General features: G+C 45.1%; 1 protein-coding gene across 1 annotated transcript in view; it reads right to left on the bottom strand.

The window, feature by feature from the left end:
- The window catches only part of DTD1 (D-aminoacyl-tRNA deacylase 1), a 156,841-nt gene that overhangs the window by 10,683 nt on the left and 123,386 nt on the right, over window positions 1–22,772 (bottom strand). Inside the window, exon 5 of the mRNA XM_036418862.2 lies at window positions 608–779. Coding sequence (XP_036274755.1) covers window positions 627–779 — 153 coding nt within the window. The 3' untranslated portion in view covers window positions 608–626. The remainder of the gene's footprint in view (window positions 1–607; window positions 780–22,772) is intronic.

Genomic DNA, 22,772 nt, shown 5'->3' with positions numbered 1-22,772 from the left:
CTCTCGATAAAGTGTTCATTGGGAAATGAACTTAAGCAAAGGACCAGCACATGGCTAGATCAAGTTTTAGAGGCCTCTGATCTTCAAGCAGGGAAGTGAAGTTCATGCCAAATCACTGTGTGGACATTCCTGGGCATGAAAGTGATGAGAATAAACACCTGTTTTAGGAAAAGTAAACTAGCAATGCCATGTGGAATGGAGTGGAGGATGGCGCAACACTGGGCTGGAAATTATAGGAGGAGGCTGCTGCAGATGACAATGGAAGAATGGAAAAGCTGCCAAAAGCAAGAATGAAAAAGAGGGGCCATTCTTGTGAAGCTCTAGCTGCTGGATCTGCAAACATTCTAGAAATGCTAATAGTAGTAGCAGTTGTCAACTGTCATAGGCAACTAAGGAAGGTGACACACACACAACTTCCTAGGTGAACACCCCAGGCTATGGGTACCTGACTCTCCTGCATTTCGATTTTTATCTTCATCCTCAAAGTCAGTGGATTTAAGAGAGCTAAATGTCCATGAAATGAATTTAACCTCATTCTGTTCTCTATTCATTGTCGTTTGCCCAAAATGTGGTAGGATGGAGGCCTGCTGGGAGGGGACCCTCCTACCTGAGCTTCATCCGGCAGCCTATGGTTCCCGCTCAGAGGACACGTCTCCTTCGGCCCCACTGCTGGCACTGCGGTCTTCTTTGCGAGGAGCATTTCGTTCTTTGCTTGATTCAGAAGGCCCTTTGGCTCTGGTCTTTTCTTTCCTCTGCTGTTGTTTTTCAAGCTTTGACAGCTGATTATCAAAAGTAAAAAAATAAAAAAGTTATTTTACAGATGTAAACATGTGTCTAAATATCCAAAACACTAATTACTTCACAAACAGCAACCACTGAAAATGCTTTTATCGGATAACCTCGTGACCACAGAGGTTCCCATGTGCCAAATTATACACAAAATGCTTACCAGTCAAGTACCTGCATCATGAACACAGATTAGCCATACGTGTGATCTCTCTCAGACTCTTAGTTGTATTTTTTCTTTGATGTCACTATAGTTTTTTCTTACCAAGTTGTCTTCCCATTTACTGTTGTTTTTTTAAAGAGTGATCAAAACACTCCACTATTTGCTAAAGGTAAGAGAGAGGCTATGAATAAAGTACATTATTCAGACATCGTTTTTGTTCTTTGAGACTGTACTCGATTCGTTCACAGCCAAAACTCCACATGCTCTCACCAGGCTGGTGGTGGCTACACAGGGACACTGGCCAAGGGAACCCTCTCAGAGGTCCTCCAGACCATCTGGGGACATGCCTGCAACACCCAACCCCAAAGGATCCTAAGTCTACTATCTCCCCAAACTATCCAAAGAAACCACAGAATAGATGATCAAAAGAAACTTAGATCATCTGACAGTCTGAGCAACAGCATAGCCACTCCGCGTGCCGAGACACGTGCCGAGAAGACTGGCCAAGTTTTGATCCGTGGGGTTTTCTTGGACCAAAAAGTCATCTGGAATAGTCTAAGGGACAGCAGCACCCAGTTCCATCTGCCTCCCAGACCACGGCTGCAAATATTTTCTGGTTCACATGGAAAGGAGGATACAATACAGGGCAGGCTTTTCTCAATTGGTTCCTGCTCCATCGCCAAAGATGAAGAAAAGTCACTGTGACCAAACCACCAGATCATCTCTATATTACAAATAGACTTTGAGCTAAATCATTAGGTAGATCAATAATCAGAAGCTCTCGATTTGGTCCAGAAAACCAATTTTATGGATAGCTGACTTAGAATGTTATCTTTCCCATTCCTCGTTTACCTGAAAGGCTGGATACTAAACAACTAGGCCGGTTAACATGCTCACTAGATTTTGTGAATGAAGACCTCACCAACTCTCCTCCCAGGTAACTCCCCTAGATAAATTCACACTCATGTGGGCAGGAAAAGCTCATAGGAAAGTGCACTGCAGTGTGTCTATATTAGCAAAAAAAAAAAAAAAAAAAACTAGAAATCACCCAAATGTCCACTGACAGGAGGATAGATAAATATAATGTGGTGCAGTCACAAGAAGCAATAGTGTAAAGCTGTTCTACATGTGTCAGAATAGATAAGTCTTTAAAATCGTGTTAAATGAACTAAATTAAATCTCAGAAAGCCGTATAAAGCAGGATTCCATTTACACAAAACAACACTATGTATCTGATGGGCTCATGAAGACCCGCTATGGACTAGACGCACATGTGTCAAACACAAGGCCCACGGGCCAAATCCGTCCCGACAGGCCTTGCAATGTGGCCCGCACCGCGCTGTCATCGCTGCACTCCACTGCGTTTCCATCACAATGACAGTTTATGACTGTTCAGTAAACCATTCGGCCCGCGATTTAGGCTGGATTTTAGATTTTGGCCCCTTCTCTGATTGAGTTCGACACCCCTAGACTAGAGAATACAAACCAACTTCAGTGCATCAGTTAACTTTGGAGAGAAAGAGACAAGAATGGCTTCATAGTGGAATGAATAGATATGGACTTCAACTGTTAACTTTCACTTCTATAAAAACACAACCAGATCTAGCTGCTGACCAGAGCCACTACATGAACTGCTTGGTATTGGCACTTGGACCACTGATGATAAGATACTCGTGCCAGGATGTAAACCAACACACAGCTTCCTTCCTCGATAAAAACTTGCTATGGAAAATGTATCAGCTACCGGACTGTGTGCTTAGTGGTGTGGCTCATTTCATTCTAGTGAAAGCTCTTGTCTTGCCACAGTCTGGTACGTGCAGTTCGTGTGCAGTCACTTCAAACAGGAAAGACCTGGAGCAAGGACGACAGACGGTTAGCCATTTTAAAAATCAGAGTAATGGTTGTACAGAATTCCTGTTTGTGTTGTTCTCTGTACTATTTCTTTTCCCTGCATGATTATTTTTCTCGGTACTATTCTACCACAGGTTAGGGAGGAATTTCTTGAAGCTAAGATGACAGCCTTCCTTCCTTGTTTCCCTTTTGATGTCAAAATGCTCTTTTTTTAATGAAATGACTAAAGGCCTGGTGCACAAAATTCATGCATGGGTAGGGGCCCTAGGCGTGGCCGGCAATCAGGGCCGATCTGTGGGGCGACAGGCAGGGTGATCAGGGGGCCCCACTGGCACCCACCTTGGCTGGCCGGGGGCCTGCAGGCTGGGGGCAGCTCCTGCATTAAGCTGCCCCTAGCCCACAACATAAAGACCAATCATTCTGCTCTTCAGTCAATTTGCATATTAGGCTTTTATTATATAGGATGAGGATAATAGATGGAAGTTTCCCTTTCTCTCTTGCAAAATGATCCTGGACTGCACCATGTGAATGTACTTAACACTGTTCAACTATAAAACTTAAAAATTATTATTAGGGCCCAGCCAGTGTTGCTCAGTAGTTGAGTGTTGACCTATAAATCAGGAGATCACAGTTAGATTCCAGTCAGGGCACATGCCCAGATTGTAGGCTCGATCCCCAGTTAAAAGCAAGAGGCAGCCAATTAATGATTCTCTCTCATCATTGATGTTTCTATCCCTCTCTCCCTCTCCCTTCCTCTCTGAATCAATAAAAATATTTTTAAATTAAATAAATAAATGGTTATTAGGATGGTAAAATCTATGTTATGTGCTTTTTACATAAAATACAAATTTTATTTTAAAAAATTGATTTAGATGTAATTGACATATAGCATTAGTTTCAGATATACAAAATAATGATCAGTATTTGTATCACAGTTGACCTTTGAACAATGCAGGGATTAGGGATCCTGACACACACATACATACCCTCACTGTGCAATCAAAAATTCATGTATGGCTTGACTCCCCAAAATTTAATTACTAATAGCCTTACTGATAACGTAAGCCATCAATTAACACATATTTTGTATGTAATGTGTATTATATACTATATTCTTACAATAAAGTATGCTAGAGAAAAGAAAATGTTATGAAAAAAATCATAAGGAAGAGAAAATACATTTTTGGTATGTATTGGAAAAAATACACATATGTTTGATCAATGCAGTTCAAACCTGTATTGTTCAGGGGTCAACTGTTTTGTGAAATGATCACCACAATAAGTCTAGTTAACATCCAGCACCAAAAAAAATGTTTTAATGATCTTGGAAAACATGAAGTTGGCAAGCCATGCTCGACCCTTCCATTTCTTTTTTCTTTTTTTTTTATTCCTAGTTCATGAAATCCAAACATCTGGAAATCAATGTTCTGCAATGAACTGTGATACACTGTCTTCTGTCGCCAGCAGTTTACATTTACATTAGTGTCTGTATACGAGTTTATACATGTGTTTATTATGTGTATTTGTAGCTACAGATTTTGCATATATATATATATATATATATATATATATATATATATATACACACACTATATATAATCATAAACGTACCCAAGTTAGACACTGAAAACGCATGATTTTTCTTTTAAAAATGTTTTGTTTCCCTCTTTAGAGTAAATATAGAAAATGTGATATATAACCAGCGATATAACCAAACCAAGCCTCTCCTCACTGCTAAGAGTCAACTTCATGCAAAAGTCTGTTTGTGTTCCAACCTGTTAGTCACTTTCTACTCTTTAATGTTGAGAAGCCAGATCCTAGGAGGGTGATGGGGAACACTTCCCAATCATAGCTGGTTCTCAGCCCTCCCAGCACCCCTCTGATTCCGCACTGACTCAGAGGTGCCAGGAAAGCCACGTGGACCTTCCACCCCATCCTGGATCATGCTTGTAAATCAGGTGCGATAATTATTTAAGCAATAAGCACAATCCAAGTTTCTGTAAAAGTGTAATGTTGATCCTCTTACAGTCTTTATCTTAAAGCAATCCTAACCACATATGACTCCGTGCCTCAAAGTAAAGTTTTCTATGAGAACACAGTGAACCCACCTAATTAACTTAAGCCTTTTCTCGGAAAACTGAACTCCAATGCACCCACAATGTGAAACTTACAGCTCAAGGCAAGAAAGCAGTTGATTTTTTTTTTTTAAAGAAACAAATACAATAGAAAAGAAAGAATAAGAGAAAGGAAAGAAATTGGTACTGCATATAGAACATGTATAATGTCAGCAGCTTTCAAATGAGCAGCTAGCTGCATGTCAAGAACAGAAACTACAGCAGGCCCTGGGAACATGTGGTCTACAGGCACTGAAGTGGAGTACCTTTGGTTTCTTGTTTGCTTGCTTTTTTATTAGATGATGAGTGTCCAAACAATACTGGCTCTAGTGCCTCAGAGAGAAATTCAACCTTTTGAGGCAGCTCTGGGCACACAGAAACTGCCGCAAACAGGTCACCATCTTATGGCCAGCCGGCACCTCTCGTGGTAGATCTCAGAAAAGGGGACCTAAGTAGGGGAGACTGAGCTATCTAGAGACAACTGTCCCAACTCGTGATTAAATCCACTGAGAAAAGATGAGATTTTCATTGTAATTAAGGTATTCCTGCTCTAATTGTATAACACAAGGATAAAGTCATTGATTACAGGGTTTCGAGTTTCAGTCTTTTCACTTTGAAATGTAAAATGCAAAACAAAAACAAAACCCCAAATACCTCACTATTATTTGTTTTAAATGATTTTAGCTTAACACTTTGGAGATTAATTTTTTGGGTTTGAGTTGATCACTAAAACAACACCCACTGAGAATGTTAGTACAAACTTTAGATAAAAACTTTAAGAGAAAAAATATTAAAAAAAAAAAAAAAAAAAAAAAAAAAAAAAAAAGAGCAAACTAGTTGAGCATGGATATTGCAATGTTTTACCACAGGGCCTACAAACTTAAATGCCTGGAAGAAACAAGCAGGTCAAAAAATGAGTCAAGTAACTAAGTATGAGACAATAGAGCATAGTGGAGACTGTGCTCACACAGAAGAGAACAGAATCCAACTTAGGGCATTCACATTTTATTTTTAAACATGTATCAAATGTAATGTCCATGGGATAGATATGGGTCACCTGTTATGGATGTTGCACTTCCACTTTGGGTTCTTGCTTGCTCCTAACAACTCAATCACAGGTATATTATCATCAACGTCCCCTGGAGAAGCCACCACCAGCTGCCTGCACCACACATACAGTACTCCTCCACGCTCCTTCCTCCCGCCCTGCTGGCATGGCAGCCACTTCAGACATGGCAGTGCCTGGCCCTGCTACCACCAGACACGTGAGAGAAATCACAGCCAACAGGGCCCGAGGGGCTGCAGGGAGGCTCAGGGAAAGGCGTCCTCCATTATAAATACAGGTGTAAGGAGACAGGAGAAAACAGAGCTTTGGAATGATGGCAGGCCACACTGTCAGAACAAAGAAGGGACTTTCAGGGTACACACACATCCAGGACCACACTGATAGAATCAGTTATCCTACCGGGGGAGGTTACATCAAGCTCCATACTGTGTACCAGGTAGGTTTTGCCCAAAGCAAAATATAACATGCCCACTGAAATGAATGAGAAAATGGGTGTTCAGTAGGTTAGAGCACTTATTTAAGGATTTTCAGCATGAGTGGCTGAGAGGGGACCAAACTCCAGGCCTCTAGATGCCAAACTCCACATTCCTCCCAAGGAGCCACAGGCCCTCTCTTGTTCAATCTAGGATCTTCATTTAACAGATCTTTACTGAGCACCGGCTACAAGGCATGCCTATTCTCGGTGCTAGGGACGCAGAGGGGAACCAGGTAGAGGCCTGGCTTCCTGGAGCTGATCCGTCAACCGGGTGAATAACCCACTTACGACAAGCCAGGCCCTGTTCTAAGCACCTGGCAGGTCTGAAGGCACTATTTTAAGCCCATTTTTTAAAGTAGAGGAAGCTGGGGGTGCTGGCAACCCCCGCCAGTCTACCTGCAGCTTACAGCCGGCCAAGCTGTCATTCTTCTTGGCACCTGTCTTTATCCATAGAAAATATGCAGGGTGGGACCTCAGGGTCAACTCCGTTTGTCTAATTTAAAGAAAAACCGGCCTTAGCACAGTTCACTGCTTGGTGATTTAACAACAAGCTTATGCAGGACCTCAGTTCGCCTATCTGTTTTGCCCTGATCGCTGAAGAAGTGGCATGGATCAAATACAACCATCACTGGGCTTTAATCAACTGGGAACCAGGCGACATAAGGAAGCGCGGTAGGGAAGCCACAAAAGAAACAAGGGCCTAGGGACAGCTTTCTAGTGTGCCTGGCACGTGTCCTGTGTGGCCTGTGAATGGCAGTGGGAGAGGCATACAGAGTAAAGGAGAGGAGGCTGACCCCAAGCTCAACCACCGATTCAGGGCAGCCGGAACAGGGCATAGGCCAGCTGCTAGCATCGGGGGAAAGTGCAGCCCAGCAGACAGGGCAGGGATACCCAGAGCCCAGCCACAAAACAGGGGGCAGCCAAAGAAAGCAATCAGCATCAGAGCATTGCAGAGAGCAGTGCAGGATGGCTAGAGAGTGGTGGTCCTCAAGCAGGGGGTGAGCCCCAGGTTGAGGGAGGTTGAGGTATACCTAGGCAGGTGAGTGAGGGCTAATGGACACTGGGGTTGAGGATGGGGTGGGAATCAAAGTCTGATGGAGGGCTAAGAAGGCATGCAAATTCCAGAGACCAGCATCATCCTCTGTGTATTCACTCTTCACTGTCAGCACATTAAGGCAGGAGTATTAGGAAGTGCAGGCCATGTGGCCAAAAACTGACAGACAAATGACTGAAGAAAGGAAGGTCAAGGGCTGCACAAGGAGCCTGAAGAGCAAAGGCCAAGGTGAGGGTGGGACCACTGGGGAAAAGCCAGAAAGAGCAAAGGTGAATTATGGTCAGGGTGCACCATCGGCAATAACTGGAGTTGCCCCATCTCGGAGTGGCAGGTGAGTCAGGGTACCACTGGTGGTAACAGTCACCAAACACTTGGAGGACAGACCAGACAAGGCAAAGCAGCATAGAGGCTGGGGAGCCTGGGAACACATTTTTCATAAGTTCCCAATCGGTAAGAGAGCCACAGTGGTGTGGCTTGCACAGTGTAGCACACACAGAGCACAGGACGAATGAGTGCAGAACTAAATGAATAAGACCTGATTTGTTTGAAGAATGGCCAGGTGATGGCCCGGAAGGAAGGGAAGTACCAAATTTTGCTTATGTCAGTTATGTAACCAAACAGCACTTTACCAGCATTTGAGAGCAGGAGACAGCACAGGGCCCACACAGAAGTGCACCACAGGTGAGTCCATTCTCTCAGGAGAGAGAAGCAGACTCCTGGGCAGGCCTCTACTCCACCTGCCTCCACCTCTTCAATAAATGACAGGCTGCCGCCTCCCAGGCTGACTGCCCTGGGCACTGTGAACAGACTGCAGCATGTGCCCATGCTCTGAGATGTGTGAAATACCAAGTAAACAGGGAATCGTTCTCACCTGTCCTGTTCTTTCACACCCAAAACAGCAAACTCTGAAGCATTTTTCACACCACGGATGGCCCGGTGTGACAAAGACATCAAACAAAGTGAGTAACTTCAGGCTTCCATGGACACTAATGAGCTGCAAGGAACACCTTGATGAATAAAGGTGAGCGTTTGGTGCTCATGGACAGCCAGCCTCCAGGCCCCGCAAAGATGTCACTTGCTCCAGGAGAAGCTCAGGCAGGTGGGCTGCCCTGCAGCTGGTGACACCCGCCCAGGCTAGGAGGGTGTACACAGAGCTGCAGAGACATTTGTTTCTAGTCGCCAACACCCCTGCCTGGCTCCCGGGAACATGGTAGGCACTAGATACAGTCTTGAAAGGGCTCTAGAAAACTAATTTCTTTGCAAAACAGGTGCCCAGGACTCCTGATAGAAGGGGCCCGCAGAATGAGACGGTGCCTGAAAATGGCTTCCAATAGGATTTGGGGAATTGACGGTGAGAAGTTACAGCTTCTCGCTGATGTCTTCATAGTTCCTCAGAACTCCCATGAACACCATTGCAGATCTTACTCTCTCTCTTTTCTGAGCCTACTGTTGAACAAAAAAAAGAGTGCCTCCTTCCTCAGAGGTCCATGGACATAACCTCAAATGTTCATTTTAGCTCTTTAAAGCCTGTCTTCACGCTAGGGAAATAAATGGCCCCTTAGATTCTGACAATTTGTCACCTTTGGCATCCCAAGAAGTCAAGGGCAGACATTCTTGATATTCTCCTCAGATGGCTTCTGGGCGCGTGGAGGTGCGGTGAGTTGAGAGAGAGCACGCCCAAGGCCACATCCAGCAGCAACCAGGCTGGGAAGAGTGCCAGGTCTCTGAACTTCTTGCCAAGTGCCCCGGTGACCTGGCCTCCTTTCGGAGCCAATGCTCACCTGGACAGGGGCTTCTGGGGTTGGCAACGGGTCCAGGGCAGCAAACCCTATCTCTACTCTTGCTAGGGCTGTGCCAGGCACAGCCCTGCCTTTAAATAATTTTAATATGAATGCTTCCTGCCAGGCTGTTCTGTCCCGCATATGAGCAAAACCTAATTAGAGAGTGAAGAAAATAACAAAAGAAAAACTCAGACCTCATGAAGTCAGTTGCTATGATTTTTATAGACCATAGTGTAGATGGAAAAGTTCTGTTCCAACCAACCCCTTGCAAAGATTCCAAGAAAGCCTCATGGTGCAAGTCATAAAGATCAAATGTCTCCTCTGCAATTACGCTTTAAAATGCTGCAAGGTCCTATTACTCTGAGGGTGCTGGCCCACACCTGCGGCCCTGCTGATGTCAGGAGGCACAACTGGACAGTCACAGGAAGCTGCCAAGGAAAGACATGCCAACCCGGTTCCCTTCCACAAAATGTCCCAAATCCGTTAGCCTATTAATTATGTCAATAGTTTTCAAACTCCCCTCGGTGTCACTGTCTTTCCTTTTTTTGTTTTTGTTTTTTGTGTGTGTTTTTTCTGTTGTGTTTTTTAAGAGATTTTTTTAAATATATTTTATTAATTTTTTACATAGAGGAAGAGAGAGGAAGAGAGAGTTAGAAACATTGATGAGAGAGAATCATCGATCAGCTGCCTCTTGCACACCCCCTACTGGGGATGAGACCGCAACCAAAGTACATGCCCTTGACCGGAATCGAACCCAGAACCTTTCAGTCCGCAGGCTGACGCTCTATCCACTGAGCCAAACCGGTTTTGGCCTCACTGTGTTTTCTATCAACTCCCACCACCAGTACAAAATGTCCCGACTTTGTCAAATCACTTAAACTGCCCTGTGGGACAATTCCTTCACCCTGCAGCTATTAGATATCTGAAATGAGCTGATATTTGTCTTGTTGAATAACTTAAAATTTCAAGGTAATGTAGAGCTTGCTATAGAATACATCTATAATAATAAAAGAATAATATGCTAACTAGACCGAATGTCCTTCCAGACGTCCTTCCTTCTGGACAAAGCCACAGTGGTTAGGGACTGAGGCAGAGGTGGCAGATTCCCTGGCTGTCATGGCGGCAGGTGGGGACTGGAATCAAGGCCCTCGCACAAATTTCATGCATCAGGCCTCTAGTACATACATAATTAGTCAGCAATGAACTTCCTGATTACTGGACTTCCCTGTGCCTCAGGGGTGCACTCTGCTAGACCCCAACAACAGGGAGGTAACCGTCAGCACTATCTTGTAGGTAATAAACCCTAAAGGCACAAGCCCAGCACCTAGAGCAGCCAGCTGCCCTTCCATCATGGGCTGGGACACCACCAAGAGTGGTTTCTTGCCTTAACCAGTTTGGCTCAGTGGATAGTGTCAGACTGCGGACTCAAGGGTCCCAGGTTCAATTCCAGTCAAGGGCATGTACCTTGTTTGCGGACACATCCCTAGTGTGCAGGAGGCAGCTGAATCAATGTTTCTCTATCATCAATGTTTCTAACTCCCTCTCCCTTCCTCTCTGTAAAAAATCAATTAAAAAAAATTTTTTTAAAGAGTGGTTTCTTTAGGGAATGACAGAGGCTTACACTCAAACTCTAGAAGAGGACACCTCCACCTGCTGGCCCAATGCCCATGTGTCAACTTCGTAAGACTCGTTTTGCCTTCAGAACCTGGACATCCCTTGAGCTACTAGAAACCTGTGGGTCGATGACCCTTTGTTTCTCCCTGTGTCTTTCTGCTACTTACAAGCCAGAGTGGCAGAGGGTGCAAAGGGGAAAGAAGAGAAGGCAAATTCCAATCTAAAATGCTACTGGCAAAAATTTGAGACCAGAGAAATATGAATCTTCTGCGGAGTTTTAGATAATCAATAGAAAACTACTTCCATCTAGTTATCTCTAGTTGGCTAAGCTATTTTTTTTTTTACTCTTCAGTCAAGAATGTTTATGTTTATTGATTTTAAAGAGAGAAGAAGAGAGAGAGAGAAACATCGATTGGTTACCTCTTGTACGTGCCCCAACCGGGGACCAAACCTGCAATCAGGGCATGTGTCCTGACTGAGAAATGAGCCTGAGACCTTCCACTGTACAGGATGACGCTCCAAACACACTGGTTAGGGCTGGCTAAGCCATATTTTAAAAAGCAATTGTAATTTGTATTGGGGCAGTTTGTTTTATTGAATTGTAAATTGACATAATTTCATAGTATATGATAATTCTGAAAGCTTTTTATAAATGTACTTGTGTAATGGAAAACCTGATAGAACATTCAAAGCGAATGTTTCCGTACACACCACAGAGTCTGCCATTATGTCAATTGTCACATTGTGTTATTTTTAAATCAACTTGCTGCTTAATAAGAACATTATGAAGCGAAGTGCACACATGGTACCTAATTTTCATACATTATTAACTCTGCTTGAGGTTTTTGTGGGGATTTTTTTAAAAATCAAGCAAGCAGGCATCTGTTCCCATCTGAAATCATGCAAGCTAATTTTATTTTCTAATTCCCCCTTGTTTACGAAAACCCTTTTAGGCGTGCAAAAATAACTGGGGTGGGAGTGGGGTGTTCAGTTGCCTTTCCCATTTTTCTTGCTTAGCTAAGTCTCCTTAGGTCTACACACTGAACAGCACATGCTGGAATAGCTCCAGCCTTCAGGCCCCAGAGGGAGTTTTAGGCTATTGAGGGTCATGTTGAGGGGTCTTAGGTCAGCTCGCATGTGTGTTTTTATCTGTCAGTGCAGCTGCCCTAAAATTTCCCAGGTGAGCCCCCTGCAGCAGATGCTGTCAGAGCCTCATGTGTCCGCCAGCCCAGAAGTCACCTGCAGTGTCAATGGACAACATCTGACAAGCCCAAGACTTTCTGAGCTGGAGCCTGAAAACCCCAACAGGCTCTGGGAGGGTGCTGGGCCCAAGGCAGGGCCAGCGAGAAGTTATCAGGAAGTTACTGCTTCTAGAAGTGATCTCAGTCACTGAAAAGTGACAGTTCTGGGGTTCAAACTCCTAGCCTCCTCACCTTCATTGGGCCAACTCTGGGACATGTGCTTTACAGTCCCCCAGAGCATCCCCAGGGATGATCAACCCACACTTTGCAGGCTTTTGCCCTCTCTGTCTCACCTCTACCCCTCACTCTGCTCCCTGAGAAGACCTCCTAAAATAATTACCTACAGCTAAATTATGTTACTTTGAGGGAATCCAAACCAGAAGCATTTTAATGATTTGAAGTAAGCCATGTTTTGTTACTTTTTGTTTTTTATTGTTTAAAATATTACATATGTCTCCTTTTTTCCCCATCGACCCCTCCCTGGCCACTACCATCCCCCAAGAAAAGCCCCCACAGCCGCAGTGTCTATGTCCATTGGCTATGCTAATACTGAGGTCCCTCGGCTCTGCCTGCAGGGATCGGGCTGAAACCAGCAGTCTAACATCCCCCGAAGGGTCCTGGAGTGCGAGAGGGCACTCTGCAAAGGTGCTGTCACTTGGCAGCTCCTGTGTTGAGCATCAGCCCCCTGGTGGTCACTTCATATCATAGCTAATGGATGGTCGGACAATCGGATAGTGGGATAGTTGCTTAGGCTTTTATATATAACTAGAGGCCCGGTGCATGAAATTCGTGCATGGGGGCGGGAGGTGTCCTTCAGCCCGGCCTGCACCCTCTTCAATCTGGGACCCCTCAAACATCCCTCTTCCAATCCGGGACTGCTGGCTCTGATTTTGGGATGCATCACCCGAGAACCACCTCTGACAAGTCATTGCAGCTTGGCAGCTCCTGCATTGAGAATCTGCCTCTTGGTGGACAGTGTGCATCATAGTTACCAGTTGGATAGACACTTAGCATATTAGCCTCTTCTATATATAGATTCTGTGTAAATTGGTCACCTCTATCCATGGCAAACTACCATTCTAGTGCCAGGATTTTTGTTATGTTGCACTCCATTTTCTAACCCTATTGGAAAGCAAGGTATTAACTGGATTTCTTACATTTCCCAACTTTTCATCACACCTTTGGCCTGGGCTTTTTCTCTGATGGGGCTAATTCCAAAATTTCAAGATTTACAGGAGTGAAGTAACCATTTCCCCTCCACTAACAGAGAAGCAATGGCCCATGGCATTTGAAAGGCCAGAGACTAGCCTTCTTCCACTCCTCACACCAAGTAAACTGCTTCTCCTCTCCCCCATGCCTGTGTGCATTTATTGCTCCATAGGACATAAACTATCTGCAAACAGAAATAACAAGCAACCTTGTAGTTAACGGCTATGTTAGACTTAAGTCAACATCTATCACACTGCTGGCACATGTCTGGTTAATAATTGTGAACTGTAACAAAGTTTAAGGAGATACGAAAACATTTCAGTTTTGGTATTCCAATGCATAATTGGTAACAGAAAACTGTTCATGGGCATTTTAAACTAATAGTGTTCTTTAAATGATTCAAAATGTTCCTTCAGTTTGCAAATCTTAAAAAGGAGAGGTGGGGTTCTTTTCTCTGCCCCCTTAGTCTATATGCTGTACAAGTGCCAATAAGCACATTTGAACACTGAAGAATTATTGTGCAAAACCATGATGATCCAGAAAAAAAGGAAGGCCTGGGACTCAGAAAAACAGTGGACATGACCTAGAAGAGAAAGGTCTGCGGACTGAAAGGTCCCGGGTTCGATTCCAGTCAAGGGCATGTACCTTGGTTGCGGGCACATCCCCACTAGGGGTTGTGCAAAAGGCAGCTGGTCAATGTTTCTCTCTCATCGACGTTTCTAACTCTCTATCCCTCTCAATTCCTCTCTATGTAAAATCAATAAAATATATATTTAAAAAAAAAAATATATATATATATATATATATATATATATATATATATATATATATATATATAAACAGATAGAGAAAAGGCAATAAGCAAAGACCTTATACAGGAGAACATCCCATGGATAACCAAAAGGTTCAAGGATATCCTGGAAGGGCCAACCACCCAGAAAATTTAAGAAAAGAAGTCCACACAGAGGCACCATCTTCTCTCCCATCCCACTAAATGCCAGCAGAGAACAAGGGCACAGTCCCACGCTGCCCAGTTGTGTGTTGGATGAATGAATGAGAGATGACAGACAGAAGGAAGGAAAAAAGCCAACCAACCACCAGGATGATACTGCCATCTGTGAGTAAAATAGAGAGACCCCAACACTCCATATCAACCAGGACATTCTCAAAAATGCAAGTATTCAGAAAGTATTGTGGCCATTCCCATCCTTAAAAATAAATGTGTAAATAAATTACTCATAGAACTCCAGCCTCTTAAGAGAATAATAAAGGAAATTGTGCTAAGTAATGTACACAATAAAATGAGTTATACGAGTCCCAAAACTAATTGGTAAGAAAATACAAAATGCAAATAAGGTTATTAAACAAACTTATTGAGATCAAATCCAGATTCACAAACAATGTGAAGAAACGCAAATACCAAATAAGCTTATGAAAGAAGAGTTCAACTTCATTTGCAATTAAAATGATGCAAAATAAATGATGATATAATTCATGATTCATCAAGTTGACATGGATTAAACAACGATAATAGTTTTGTAAGGGTTTGAGGAAAGAATCATTATATGTTGGCAATGAAGGACTAAATTTGGACTTCGGGGACACAATTAGGCAATGCACATTTCAAAGCACTAAGTATATATATTATATCCCCAATTTTACCTTTTGGAATTGATCTTGTGGAAAATAAATATTTTAGTGCACAAGGATGCATGCAAAAAAATGTTCATAGCATTGGCTTTTACAATAGTAAAAACCATGCAGCAATCTAACTGTACATAAAAAGGGATTTCTTTATGAGACATTCTGGACAGATTGATTTATCATTTGAGTTGTTGCCTTGGAAAATTTATGGTTGCAGTAATCAAAACCTAGAATTCCCATTTCTTCACTGTTAAAAAAAGAGGTGTTCTCGTTCTCTCTCCTCTCTCTCTCTCTCTCTCTCTCTCTCTCTCTCTCTCTCTCTCTCTCTCTCTCTCTCTCTCTCTCTCTCTCTCTCTCTCCTTTCCTCTCTCTCTCTTTTCCTCCCTTCCTCCCTCCCTAGAACAGCGGGTAGCCACTGGTCTGAAAGGTTGGTGACCGCTGTTCTAGAGCACACCCGCGGCTTCTTTCTTCAGGTGTGCATCTTTGGGTTTTCATCCTAAGCTCTAAGGTTCCTCGCGAGACTTGAAAACAGGAGAGCAGCAAGCAAACCCCTGAAACTTGTCTCCAAGGGCAATTCTTCTGCCTCTATTGCTTGTTTCCTCATCCCACACAGCCCAGCTGCCTCATTTGTTCAGTCTCTGGGCTTTTCTAAAAGGCCAATGCAGTGCTCTGAGCATCCCACTGGATTCTTCTCTTCAAGTATCTTTCACCTTGCTTGCTAAATAAAGTTCCTCTTGCACTTTGGAGGGGCGGGGGGGGGGGGGGGGGGGGGTGTTCGGGAAACAGTATAAATTCATCTCTGAGGGCTGTCTGGTGGTAGAGGATGCTGAAGCATCACAGCACAAACAGCAAGGCCGAGCCTAACAGAAAGAAGTGAGGTGCAGCCCAGCCGGCATTCATCGATTAGAACCAGGAGATCACGGTTTGATTCCTTCTCGGGGCACATGCTGGGTTGTGGGCTTGACCCCCAGTGTAAGGCATGCAGGAGACAGCAGATCAATGATTTTCTCTCATCATTAATGTTTTTATATCTCCTTTTTCCTTCCTTTTTGAAATAAAGATTTTTTTTTTTTAAGTAAGATGCAGAAAGATAGCATTTGACAAGGCCCTCAAACAAGGAAGCCAGACACTGCTGTTTGGTGACACACATGAGCTAGGAGCCACTTTGAGAGGAATGAGATGATCAACACAGAAGGCAGGACAGTGGTGGTCTCGTGGATGGTGGGGCAGGGGATGCTTGTGAAGACAGGAAACAGGAAGCCTCTGGGACAGCTTATTGAGAGGCAGATCCTTGGGCATTCATCTTATCGTTATGCTTTTTATATATGTACTAGAGGTTTGGTGCATGAGTTTGTGCACAGGTGGGGTCCCTTGACCTGGCTGACATTCAGACCAATCAGGGGCATCTCACCCAGACCCGATCGGGGCTGATGAAGGCTAGCCGGCCGGGAAGGGCTGTGGGAGGGCTCCAGAGCATGTCCAGTCCATCTTGTCCAGTCCTGATCAGCTAGACCCCAGCAGCAAGCTAACCTACCAGTCAGAGCATCTTCCCCCTGGTGGTCAGTGAGCATTATAGTAACTGTTCGAGCAGTTGATCGAACAGTTGGACAATTAGCATATTAAGCTTTTATATATATAGACTAGAGGCCCAGTGCATGACATTCATGAACTTGGGAGGGAGGGGGGGGTCCCTCACCCTAGCCTGTACCCTCTCGCAGTCCAAGACCCCTCAGGGGATGTCCACCTACTGCAAAGGTAGGAGAGGCTCCCACCACCACCACTGTGCTGGTCCCTGTGAGAGCACACTGACCACCAGGGGGCAGCTCCTGCATTGAACATCTGCTCCCTAGTGGTCAGTGCATATCATAGCAACCAGTTGTTCCAGCTTTCAGGCAATTTGCATATTAGGATTTTATTATATAGGACTAGGGCAGTGGTCAGCAAACTGCAGCTTGCGAGGCACGGTTTGCTGCTCTGTTGACTAATAAGTTTGCTGACCAGTGACCTAGACTTTCGATTCCAATAACTACAGGCTGTTGTTGTTCCTTGTGATTAAGCCCCTATCCCAGTGTTTGGCAAACTCATTAGTTAACAGAGTGGCAAACCAAGGCTCGCAAGCCACATGTGGCTCGTGAGCCACAGTTTGCCCATCATTGGACTAGGGCCCAGTGTAAAATTTCGTGTACCTTAAAAGAAACTGTGGGCAACGAGACTGCAGTAGGCACGGGGCGGATCTCGGCCCATCCTCCATGACCCTGCCTGGCCCCTCCCACCATGCCCCCGGTCCCCTGTCTGCCGGCAGCCCTGCTCCTGCCACCACCACTCCCATGCACTGATGGTGCCAGCCCCGTTTGCACCCACTGACAGCATGGAGCGAATGGGGCTGGGGGCCAGCAGCGGGTGCAAGAGGAGTGGCACAGTCAGTGGATGCAAGCGGTGGCTGCTGCCCCAATTGCCCCTCAGGAGGAGGGGGAGGTGGAGAAGCCCTCAGGGGTATCCAGACCAACAGCCACTACTCACACCTGCTGATGGTACCAAGTGGTCAGGACTGGCATCAGGCACTGGCAGCAGGTGCAAATGGTGGCCCTGGTGCTGGCTACGGATGTAAGCGGGGCCAGTGCTGGAAGTGGGTGCGAGCACTGGCTGGGACTGCAGTTGAGTGGGAGTATCCCACCATGGCCAATGCCCGCCATGTGCTGCACACGCCCCCTGGTGATCAGCACACATCATAGCAACTAATAGTTTGGTTGTTCAGTTGTTCGGTTGTTCCGGTTGTTCCGCCATTCAGTCTATTTGCATATTAGCCTTTTATTATATAATTCTGTGTGCTGCAGAATTCTTCAGCTATCAAATATTATACAATAAAATATTCTTAAAACATGTGAGTGATGACACTTCATTTTCAGTCATACCTTTGCCCAAACAGCTCCAACAATCTGACTTGCCTCCAAACAGAAATCTGAAAAGTACAACGAAAGTCTACTATTGATTACAAACTTACAGTTCTCAAGTATGCAGCCTGTAGAGAAGAGAAAGTGCTCTTCAATAGTGTTACTGTGACGCATGTGTGAATTTCATAGAAACCTCAGTTCTGAGTGCCCTTGTTTAATCTCAGGACCCATATGTATTGTACATAATCCACTGGGAACCAGAGATGTAGCAGGCAACTTAATTAGAAATATAGTGTTAGTTATTATTGCCACTAATTTCTAAAAAGAAATGTTAGCACACCACCACAAAACTCTCATGAATTCCATTTCTGTGGGAGAAAATGTATCCAAGCAAAAGCTGCTCTAACCTGCTCCAAGATATCTTCATCATCAGCCCAACTCATTTTCAGAATGCCATCAGGAATCAGCACCTCCTGACAAAAGGTTTGCTCATAATGAAATTCAAGGATAGATGCAATGCTCACAGCCATCTTACTGATTTTCCTGCTTCAACTGTACCTGGGGTTATAGTTCAGGTGCCTTTCCTAACATGTCAGATCTGCTCTGAACTATGAGAAAAACCTGTCACATCCTAAACAGGTTTGCTATATCAAGTTTCTTATGCAAATAAGGCCTCCAAAACAGTTGACATCGTAAGGCCAAATCACTTGAATATTCTACTTCCCTTTACTTTCCAGATTCTCACATCCAGACACCAACACAGAGGGGCTGAGTAGCAACAACTTGTTTGGAAATGGGGCTGGTCTCTAGCTGTTCCAAGATGCTCCAAGTATGCCCTGGGAGCTGGCTGGAAAGGCTCGCAGGCCCACTGGACCTGCAGGGCCAGAATCTTCACTGAAACAAACCCCTCCCAAGGGGTTCATGTGCACCTTAAACTTTGAGAACCACTGGACTAGATGGCTCACTGTAAACTGGGGACACAGAGGGAGCACGGTTCTCCATTACACTGCAGCAAGTGGCTTTGGAAGGGGCTGATGGGAGGGTTGTTGGGAGAGGAATTCCCGTCCCACAATGCCATGCTGCTGTCTAAGACCAAGAAGCAACTCATGCTGAAACCGGTTTGGCTCAGTGGTAGAGCATCAGTCTGCAGACTGAAAGGTCCTGGGTTCGATTCCGGTCAAGGACATGTACGTTGGTTGTGGGCTTATCCCCGGTGGGTGGTGAGCAGGAGGCGGCTGGTCAATGTTTCTCTCTCATCAACATTTCTGGCTCTCTATCTCTCTCCCTTCCTCTCTGTAAAAAAAAATAAAAATAAAATAAAAAAAAAATCAATAAAATATATTTTTTTTAAAAAAGAAGCTAACTCAAGAGAGAAACCAAGATGGCGGCATAGGGTAGACACCCGAATGCAGCCTACCACAACAAATTTGAATTTAGAACTGAAAAACAGGGGAGGCATTGCCCTGAAGCGCCAGACGGCTGGCTGAGAGGAGGCTCTGCCATCTGGGAAGGAGAGAGAAGGCACGCTGAACCTCAGGAACTGTGAAGGCACGGAGAACTGTGTGCGCGAAAAGGCGCTGGCTTAATCCCGGTGCGGAGAGGAAGGGCCGGACTGAGATTGCTGCTGGCTTACTCCCTGCACGCAGAGAGGGCGGGCCGGCTGAGTTCGCTACTGGCTTACTCCTGGCGCAGAGAGGGCGAACAGCTAATGCGGCTAGCTTTCTTGTCCGAGAAGAAAACAGAATCACCCTATTGCTCTGATAAACGGCCCCAGACAGGGAGAGGCCAGACTGTCAGGCAGTGTGCAGAGATCTCTTGGAGGTGTGTGAAGCCAGAGGCCATTACTGCAGGACTTGGGGAGGAGCCGAAGGGAAAACAAAGTTTGTCTGCACCAACCCGAGACTCCGCCCTACCTGTGGCTGAGCACAGAAGCTCTCCCAGAGGCTGGCTTTCTCTAAGGAGGGACTTGCAGGAATCCAAAGCTTGTCTGCGCCTTTACCAAAGAGGTGCGAGCACGCCTGCAACCAATCTTCCAAAACTCTCCACGAACAGGACTTTTCTAAGGCGAGACTGACAGGGAACCAAAGATTGTCTGCGCCACCCCAAGACCCCGCCCTATTCAAGCAGAGTAGGAAACCCTCCTAGCTGAGACACTGCTGATCCTCACAGCCAATTGGCTTGGAGATCAACGCTTCCCAGTGATACCAACAATAAGCAAGGCTTAACAACAAGACTGCACACACAGCCCACAAAGGGTTACACCAAGACTGTCCACTGCAGGTAAAAAGAAGCTAACTCATTGTGACTGTCTTCCATCTTCCCACATTTCCCACCTGCCAGTGGAACCTTAGGCAGCTCATCCCACCAGCCTGGCCTCAGGGCCCTCCCGGTGTCCTGATGGGTTTCTCCAGTCCAACTAGTGGTCTAAGCCAGACAAGGAGGCTGAGGGGCCAAGAGAGAGTTGTCATACTCCAAGTCAAGGAGGGGCCAAATACAAACCCTCTGGCTGAGCCTACTCATGGTCTACCTACACACACACACACACACACACACTCTCTCTCTCTCTCTCTCTCTCTCTCTCTCTCTCTCTCTCTCGTCCAAGCTCTTGCTCTCTTTCCTACAGTTCTCTTTCAGCAAACACCCCTCTTCTACATTAAACCACCACCTGCCCTAACTTCAGCCATCTCTCCCATATGGACATTGCTCCCCTGAAAGCCTCCAGTGCAGGACTCTCACTCCACCATGCCCTCCTCCCACTACCCAAAATGAGCCTGCCTCCTCCTATTTCTCTCCCTCCGCTGTCCCAACCCAAATCACCCCACTGAGGAAAATCTTTTTGGCATCCAGAGCCTGGGTCCACACAACCTTCTATCCCCCTTCTCTGGCTTCGACAGAGCCGCTATCACGTCTCTGTCCTAGGCCTTGCTATCACCCTGAGCAGCACTATTTCCAATCAGGTCCTATCCCTCAAAGTTCGTGGGCCTCCTCACGACAGCACCATTCCCCCCACGCAGAAGTGCTCACCTTCAGAAAAGTTAGAACCCAATATCCCACTCTCTTAGCCATCAGCTCCCACTCTTTGGTTCTCTCAAGCTCTCCATTTCAACGCTCACTCACTCCAATCAAGCCAACAGTCCTCTACATGTTACAGAAAAGTCTCCATGATTGGCCTCAGACTGCTTCACTGGTTTTATTTCCCACCTACCCTCACACTGCCTCTTGGGCTGTAGGAATTCCAAGCTATGCCACCCCACTCCACCGCCCTGCTCCTGCCCAGGTCTACTAGTACACTCAAGCTTGGACTCTCCTGTCACCCCATCCTCATCATCTTCAAAGTTTCAGCTCCAGCATCCTGGTTTTCTCTCAGAGCTTCTTTCCAGGTTCTCAGAGCAATCTCGGCTGCACCTACACTCCAAGAGCTCAGGGAGCAATCACAGTCTGACGTGTAGCACCAGAACTCACTCTTAGGAGCTTCTACCTCCAGCTCTGACTAGGACTACCTACACAAGACCTGGGGCCTATACTCCACCTTGCCACCACACACCTGTGAAGGACCACAGCATCACTCTGCTCATTACCACCGCCACAGGCCCCAGCACATGGGACTCCACACACTATCCGCACCAGATGGCCAAGACCACCAGGAATGCAAAGATGGTCACTTCAGCCTCAGTCTCCAGCATTTTATTTCCTTTTCTGGGAAAGATGACGTCAACTTCAAGTCCCTTCTGGCCCCCACTGCAATTAACATCTCAGGAAAATATTTTGTTCCCATCTCCTTTGTCTGTACTGGGAGCAAACGTTCTACAAATGACATTAGTTACCACCTGAAAGATCATCTGTCCCCCATGAAAGAGGACAGGAGGAAGAAAAAGAAGATGGAAAAACCCCTGAAACTAAACCTGGATCTTCTCAGAGGTCAAAGGATTGATTGTACTGAGCCTAACTTCCTGTCAACAAAGAGCAGAGTTCCCAGTTAATCCAACTCACCTACCTCTGAAACATCTCCAAGATGGAACCTCTTACATACAGAAGGCCGAGAAACATATGAAAACATGCTCAGGGTCACTAATCATCCGAGAGATGCAAATCAAAACAACAATGAGGTACCGCCTCACACCTGTCAGAATGGCTAGTATCAACAAATTAATGACAAGTGCTGGCGAGGATGTGGAGAGAAAGGAACCCTCATGCACTGCTGGTGGGAATGCAGAATGGTGCAGCCACTGAGGAAAACAGTATGGAGTCTCCTCAAAAAGTAAAAAATGGAACTCCCATTTGACCCAGTAATTCCACTTCTAGGAATATATCCCAAGAAACAGAAACACCAATCAGAAAGTATATATGCACCCCTATGTTCATAGCAGCACAATCTACAATAGCTAAAATTTGGAAATAACCTAAATGCCCATCAGCAGATGAGTGCATTAAAAAACTATGGTACATCTACACAATGGACTACTACACTGCAGTAAAAAAGAAGGAATTTTTACCATTTGCAACATCATAGATGAACCTGAAGAGCATTATGCTAAGCAAAATAAGCCAGTTGGAGAAAGATAAATATCACATGATCTCAATCATATGTGAGATATAATGATCAACATAAACTGAGGAACAAAAATAGATCCAGAGACAAATGGCAGGAGAGGGGGAAAGGTGTTCAAGATCAACCAGAGGAATTATATGCATGCATATTAGCATAACCAAAGGACACAGACACTGGGGCAGTGGGGGCTTGCCTTTGGGGGTGGGAGTGGTGGGAGGGGGTCAATTGGGGAAAAAGGAAACATATGTAATACTTTAAACAATAAAAAAATTATATATATATATATATATATATATATATATATATATATATATATATATACATATATATATAT

Source organism: Pipistrellus kuhlii, unplaced genomic scaffold (genome assembly GCF_014108245.1).
Source record: "Pipistrellus kuhlii isolate mPipKuh1 unplaced genomic scaffold, mPipKuh1.p scaffold_m20_p_6, whole genome shotgun sequence".
NCBI lineage: Eukaryota > Metazoa > Chordata > Mammalia > Chiroptera > Vespertilionidae > Pipistrellus > Pipistrellus kuhlii.
The sequence above is the reverse complement of the archived record's forward strand: the minus strand, read 5'-3'. Positions and strand labels throughout refer to the sequence as shown.